Source organism: Rutidosis leptorrhynchoides, chromosome 5, assembly GCF_046630445.1.
Source record: "Rutidosis leptorrhynchoides isolate AG116_Rl617_1_P2 chromosome 5, CSIRO_AGI_Rlap_v1, whole genome shotgun sequence".
Classification (NCBI taxonomy): Eukaryota; Viridiplantae; Streptophyta; class Magnoliopsida; order Asterales; family Asteraceae; genus Rutidosis; species Rutidosis leptorrhynchoides.
The window spans coordinates 105,177,597-105,185,619 of NC_092337.1; the positions used below are offsets into that span (position 1 = coordinate 105,177,597).

General features: G+C 35.0%; 1 protein-coding gene across 1 annotated transcript; it reads right to left on the reverse strand.

Annotated features, from left to right (window-relative positions):
* Positions 1-6,506: 6,506 nt before the first annotated feature.
* LOC139848346 (uncharacterized) lies at positions 6,507-7,550 on the reverse strand. Its single transcript, XM_071838074.1, has one exon. It carries the CDS (start codon positions 7,297-7,299, stop codon positions 6,694-6,696), a length of 606 nt encoding a protein of 201 aa, XP_071694175.1. The 5' UTR covers positions 7,300-7,550; the 3' UTR covers positions 6,507-6,693.
* Between the last annotated feature and the right edge of the window lie 473 nt (positions 7,551-8,023).

An 8,023-nucleotide genomic window follows, 5' to 3' on the forward strand; every position in this document is an offset into this window, starting at 1 on the left:
TTCCTTGTACTATATGTGGATGATATATTATTATTTGGGAATGATATTACCAAAATGCAAGGAGTCAAAACTTGGCTAAAGAGTTGCTTCTCCATTAAGGATCTTGGAGAAGCACAATACATTTTGGGGATAGGGATCTATAGGAATAGATCCAAGAGATTGATAGGTTTAAGTCAAAGTACATACATTGATAAAATCTTGAAAAGGTTCAAGATGGAAAACTCCAAGAGAGGTTTGGTACCTATTCAAAAGGGAACCGTTCTCAGTTCATCTCAGTGTCCTGCCACGAAAGATGAACAAGAGAGAATGAAGAAAGTCCCATACGCATCTGCTATTGGGTCTATCATGTATGCAATGATATGTACTAGACCGGATGTGTCATGCGCTCTAAGCTTGACAAGTAGATACCAGAATAACCCAGGAAACAGTCATTGGATTGCTGTTAAAAGCATATTGAAATACCTTAGGAGGACTAAGGATATGTTTCTAATACATGGGTCTGGTGAGGAGGAACTCGCTGTAAAAGGTTACGTGGACTCGAGTTTCCAAACTGACCGAGATGACTCTCGATCACAATCCGGATATGTCTTCATGTTAAATGGTGGTGCGGTCTCTTGGAAGAGTTCGAAACAGGAGGTTGTTGCGTTATCCACTACAGAGTCGGAGTACATTGCCGCCTCACTGGCAGCTCAGGAAGCTGCATGGATGAAGAAATTCATCGACGACTTAGGAGTGGTCCCTTCCATTCAGGACCCCCTTGAGATCTTTTGTGACAACGAGGGTGCGATTGCTCAAATCAAGGAACCTCGTGCTCATCAAAAGACTCGTCACATTGAGCGGAGATTCAACTACATCAGGGATGAGGTTGAAAAGGGAAAGATATGTATTCACAAAGTTCACACAGATCAAAATGTTGCGGATCCACTCACGAAGCTTTTACATGGGCCAAAACATGAGGGACATGTTTGTGCATTAGGGCTTCGATATTCTAGTGATTGGATATGATCAATTTTATGTATTGTACCGGAACGAAATTATTCAAACTCATTAATATAACTATGGTGTTAATTTATTTGAGTTATGTTCCTATTTTGCATATTTCATCCATGAATAAGCAATTATTCTAAATTCCGTAGTCGATCACATTTGTGGGAACAAGTGTGAGGTTTAGACTATTATGAACTCGGATTGGTATACATTCATAGGTTGAATGTGGGGCAAGGTTACAACCAAGGTTCATAGATATTTGTGGGAAACAAATATTGGAAGACCCGCTCTCAAGAATTACTGTATAGAGCCTTTGTGGTTGATCACATGTAATCTTGAGTAAAGGCGAATATCATTGTATCCTCTGACCTGAGATACATATTGGGTTCGGATATTCACCAAGTACTGTGCCTTGATTCTTTCCTTCGCTATTCTGAAACATGGTAGTACATAAGGAAGAACTCAGGTATATTACAAAGTGCGTATCTAGGACGTATGTAGTCAAGATGGAATTTGTCCCTCTTATTCGTTGAGAGTTAGATGCCTAAGGCCTTAAAAGTTAAATCTATAAGAGAGTGATCACTCTGTATCTCTTGGATTTAACATGACATCTAGGACGAAAGGAAATAATGAAAGATTCACCTACATATATCAGTTCGAGTAGGGAGCTCGAAAGGGATGATGTTATTGAATGGCACAAAGTCATAACATATTAGGGGTGATGGACGGTGTGTTAGGCTGTATCCATCACTTGCATTAATTTCTTATGTTTCTCGTGCAAGTGGGAGATTGAAGGTATTTCATATGCCCGAGAGACATATTAAATTAACGTGGCTAATACGTTTTGATCCAAGTCGGGTCATACCCAATAACAAACTTACCGACACCTTATTTGTATTTGATTTTAACGATTGAATCGTTGATTAAATACGCGACACTTGAACTTTAAGAAAAATGGTTTTCTTAAATAATACTTGATGTGTGTATATATATAATTTATGGAAAATTATATAATGAGGATTTAATTATTTATAGGTTAAATAATTAATGAAGTTATGTTACATTTTATATAATTGGTTTTATAAAATGTACAAAACAAATAATGTGCAAGTTTATAAAATAAATTTTATAAAATCTAGTTTTATATAATCTAAGGGAACTAGTTATATAAAATCTAGTTTTTTTATAAAACCTATTTTATTAATATAACTTGAAGTAGTGGCATGGGAGTTGAAGTGCACATGCTAGAGATTCCATCTTTTAGCCATGCCTTCCCATTTCCATATACATGCATGTTGACTCCCTTTGAAACACACACATACAATTATAGTTCAAAAAAACTGCAAAAAAAAAAACCTCTACAAACTGCAGCTGTTGGCCGTGGGTTTTCAAGAGGATTAAGGGGTTCTTAATTTGATTTTGAAAGTCCATATCAAGTGTAAATTAAATCCTAACCAAAGCTAGGGTGTTGGTGCACAAGTTTGGGGTATAACTACTTGAGGTTTCATAGTTTTGGAGCTCCATTCATCATCATCTTCATCATCATCTATCAACAAGCTAGGAGAAGGTATAAACACTTTTCTTACTTGTAGTTTGTAAGTATATTTCACAACTTGATCCTAATTGGGATTTAACTTTAATTGGTTAAAGATTAACATGTTCTAAAATGGTAATTACATGCTTCCGCTTTTAATTGATTCTTAAATGGTTTTAAGTATAATGGAACTTGTTAAATCCCAACAATATCGACCTCCACCACCACCATCGTGAAATTCCGTTCACCGCCATCATCGTCCTACCACGAACTCCGTCCATCACCACCATCAGCCTACTACAAATACCACTTTGAAAAGAAAAATATGAGTTTCTTAATAAAGACGTTTATTTTTTCTAGATTTGTTGAACGAGAATGTTAGAGAAAGCGTACATATAAAAAATCGTTTATATAAAACTCGATTTGATATTATTTATGCTAAAAATATACTAACAAAACAAGTTAGAAACTATTAAATTTTTTTTGATGAAATCGCGTTGAAGATGAAAATTCAAGAAGATAAACTCAGATACAGTTTAGTAGAGGATAAAGCAAATGAGAAAGTGTGTGGTGTTTGAATAATGATAAAGAAAATTAACTTATACCAAAACCCTATCACAAATGAGCAGATTTGAAGCCTTTTCTGGTGGGCTTAAGCCCAAACATTAAACGAGATAAAAAAAGCCCAAATATTTCTTATTATCTTAATTTTAATTTTTAATTTTAACTTATTTGAAATTAAATTAAAAGTTAAGTTCATTGAAAAAATATGCGTAGTATTTATACTCCTATTTCTTAACAATGACTTTTTTCTTTTTGTCTTTAAAATATTTTTTTGTACAACTTTAATTATTTATTTTTATTTTTGTCGTTGGTAAAAGTTATAAATATGAATTATGAAAGTTTACACTAACATAGTTGTAGTTTTTGTTCTTTTATTATCACCAAATTCAAACATTTATTTGTTCTTTTTATCTCAATAATTTAGAGTGTAAAAATGAACAAAGGATGCCTCAAACCATAACAGTTGCTGGGCATTGCGTAAATGGTCTGGAAAGAGTGGACAACATTTTGATGACTTTCAGCCCAAAAACTGTCTAACGATGTAGTAGCGTTAAAATGACACTAATCCGCCTCGAAGCGCGAACCACAAATCTAGTTTGAACTATTTCTTTCCATAAATTGCTAACACCACCGATATCAATTCTAATGAGCCTCTTCATTTTACCCCACACTTGTATAGAATATTTACATTCAAACAAAAGATGGTTATGAGAATCTTGTTAGAGAACATGTCAATGGGCCTTTGTTAGCGTCAATCGCATCCAAATCTCTCATCTTGTCATGGGTGTTCAATTTCTCACCCATAAGCAACCAAGCTCCAATGAATAGGAGTAGCATTAGCAAACCACACAACTGAAAACCACGGAATGCATGCGGACGAAGCGTTTCCCAAGCATTTTTAGATGAAAATTCCACCAGACTCCCATCATAAGACTTCCATAAAAGCTTGGTATCATTGACAAGATTATACAACCTATCGAATTACGTGATTGATGGTCAGTGCACTGACAAACTGGGAAAGTCTTTTGGAGTCTTTGTCATCATTGAAATTTTCACCGTAAAACATGTTTATCGAAACGATGCACGGAGCTAGAAAAACAAGTGAAAAAATAAGTATGATAGGTAAGAAATTGTGAGAAAGTGAGTATCATTGTATTTGTTTTGAGAAAAAATGAGTATAAACTGGTAAAAATTTGTGTGAAAATGAGTATGGAATGTTTGTGTATACATAAGATAAAAAAAACTAGAAAATGGGTTTTAACGGATAAAAGTTTGAATTTTGGACCCACTTCAACGGACGAATTCGACGTCGAGTGGGAGACTTCGGCCACGAAGACGTCGTCGCGACGCTGGGAGGGTGTCGGCCAATCGTCATTTAGAACCTTCACTGATGCCGGTACTGACGTTCGACACCGAACGCTCTAACAACATTGAAGACACTAGACCATAACAACATTGAACACATACTAGACAGACACTGACACTGATTGATGGCGTGAACTTGAGCGCAATCTGCTGCAACTTAAACCTCTAAATACCTGACAAATAAACGGCGTCCTACAAAGAGACCAACTCCTTCCGAAACATGTAAAAAGCGTCCTACAAAGAGAACCAACTCGTTCTAAAACCTTAAGAGGATGACATATCAAACAATAAATGTTAGGATGTATAAAATCTCAAGAGAAGAAAACAAATTCACTGATACATGAGATACAAAATCAAGTGTCAAAGAAACTGAGAAATGTAACGATGACCCAACCAAACTGGGTGATGCTTCAGCGAGATGTGGAAGGAAAACTGGAACATGATACTAACGGAAAGAGGGACACCTCCATGGATAAACGAAGAACATCGGAAAATACGGATATCACAGTTTTGCTTAAGCCGCACCGGGATGCTTAGTCCGAATAGGTAAGTGGTATAGTAAGGTATAGTAAGCGACGGCGATCGAGTTAGTGAAGACGCTTAGGATAATAGAATTCCAGATACCCGAAAAATTCGGATTGTGAATTTTGTTATCCAATATCCGAATCCAAAATTTTGGATATCCGAAATTCCAATTAATTTGAAAGTGACATCAAAATCCAAAAAGCCGAATATCTAAAAACCCGAAAACTGATTTTCTTATATTTTCAGATGGAATTTTCGAATTATTTGAGTTGCGGATTCGGATTTGAATATTATGAACACCCCCTAGTTAATACCAACAACCAAACAACCATGAATAAATCTAATTAAAATATCCAACCATCCGAAACCACCATAATAGTCGATCAAATTTCAACAAAACTCCTTAAACAACCATCTATTAGCGTAATCCTTTTAAACTTACACCCCTAGTTAAAAGTAGCGATAATGTGGCGATTAACATTCCTTGTTAATCCCTTTTGATACTAAAAGTGCTTTACATCACTTGAGACGAACCACACCGGGACCACACGTGACCACAACGGCCATAGGTCGACACAACTATGTGGTCCGACCTTTTCACGTCATGAACTGAAAGTGCTCTAAGATCGCGTTAACAACTTTCGTTGAAGACCTTTGGAAAATAGGAACTAAAATGAGCAAGGTTTTTAGTCCTTTTAACATTTTATTCCAAAATACTCTTTCCTTTGAGCTCTCCTATTAACTTGACGACTATTTGACTACTCCCAACAAATTGAACAATATGATTTATGATTCAAAAATGATTATATACTTATGTATTAGTTTAAAAATACATCAAACCTACAAACCACACCATACAATATTAATACATTAATTTCATATTATAGATTATTATGGATCTAGTGGCGAAGCCAGGATTTCAAAAGAATGGTGTCATAAAATAGGTGTATCAAAAGATCTCATGTTCAAATCTTGGGGTGGTCATGGTATGATTGAAAACGCCCACGGAGTAAACCCAATAGACTATGTACGTTAGAGTATTGGGTCGAAATACTCACCCCGAATAACCCGGACATGGGAAAATCTTACAACTTTTATCTCAAAAGAATGCCATATATATATTATTAGATAGATCTATTGGGCTGTGTATTTGAGGTATTCAATTTACGACACACTGACGAGTTTACTTTCTCAACCGCCTAAAAAGAATGTCACATTATATATTGGTTTCTTAAATATTGATTTCTTAATGGGGTCTGTATCAAAAGGGTTGGGGTCAATTATTAAGAGATTAAAACTTTTACTGCATATAGTAATAAAATTACAAGCTCTCCAAAAAATTCAGTGGTGTCAATTGACACCATTAGATAAGCCTTAGCTACGCCACTGGATCTATATATATCATTGGCCACACGTGCACCACCATTATATGCCAAAAAAAGATTCAACCGTAGTATTAGCAAACTGTACTACTCAACCCTTTGTAGAACAAAAACTAATTTATAAAAATCAAGATCTATAGACAAAGATCTGAAAATATGCAACTAAATGTATACCAAAAATTATGAGCATAAAACTCTTTGTGCACTTGCACCTTATTCCGTTCCTCTAAATTTGTAGATACAAATCTTTATCATCACATATCTTTTTTATAATGTAGAAAGAAAAAATATTATTGAAAAACTAGCGAGAACCTAGAAAATTTATCTATCACGTATCTACTTCTTAACCTTTCTGTTACTCTTCTTAGGACCATAAACCTCAAATCGTACAACTGGACACCCACATTTACCTCGAAAAACCACAACTACTCGCCCATTAGCCGGTGCAACTTTCTTTAGCTCTGTCTCCAATTCCCTAAACCTATCCTTTGGTAAATTAAACAATCCCTTCTTCCATTGCTCTTTTGTAGAATTTGATTTCTTGATAAAATCTTCTGCTTCAATCCACAAATCGAATTCAACGGCCTTATGCAGCCCACGACAGCCTAGTTGACCACATTTTGATGAACTTTTGCATAATGTAATAGTTAACATAATCATAGCAATAATAGAAAGTCCCAAAACAGTATAAATCATTGAAGCAATAAAAACCTCTTGTTCAACCATATCCATGATTGGTTCAATGATTTCGATTGTTTCAAATAATAAGATGGTTACATAAGGATAAATCAAGAATCCAGAGGCGCAAATTACAGCCATTAAAATGATCAAATCAATCAAAGCTGATGGAGATTCTTTACAAGCTGAAACAGACGGTTTCTTAGACAACCTAGCCATGTTCATGTAACGGTTAGCCGGAATCGAGCTATGCAAATACACCATTTGGATCAACCGTTAACTAAAACAAAATCAAAACTTGATCAAGACCCAATAAACTACTTCAAACTACAAACCAACCCCACCTTGAGATTTTGTGAAAACATGAAATAAAAAAGCAACAAATTTCACCTGATGAATAATTTGAGAGAACAAATTATATGGAGTGAAAATTATTACTATATATAATGATTTAAAGGGTGGTTTTGAAGAATTATATATGAAGATATTGTGTTGATTAATGAGATGGGGAAGAAAAAGAGTCGCACACGTTAAGTAAAAGTGTGAGCCATTAAAACGCCATAACGTTAGCTTCATATGTTGGAGGAATGAACCGTGTGGGTCCAAATGTTATATGGGCCTGTTAGACTGCAGCAATAAAAGAAGTCAACATAAGTCAAATAACCAAAAATGGTTATTTGACTTATTGGGATCAGATTGTATTCTCATCATTTTCCTTTTTTAGAAAAGTCACAAGGGCACCTTAGCAACAACAAGACATAGCAACGGATATATCAGCAGACAAAGCAACCTTTCCAATTTAGTAAAGGGGTTCGAAAAGTTATTATGGAGCAATCCCTTGTTAAGGAAATAGCTGTTATGTTTTTTAGTATATATCACACAGCCTTGTAATAGTTTCAATACAATTAAGATTGTAACAATTCAGATTATAATATCAATCAAGAATCAATATTTCAATCGATCATATTCTTTTATCAATCAAAACATG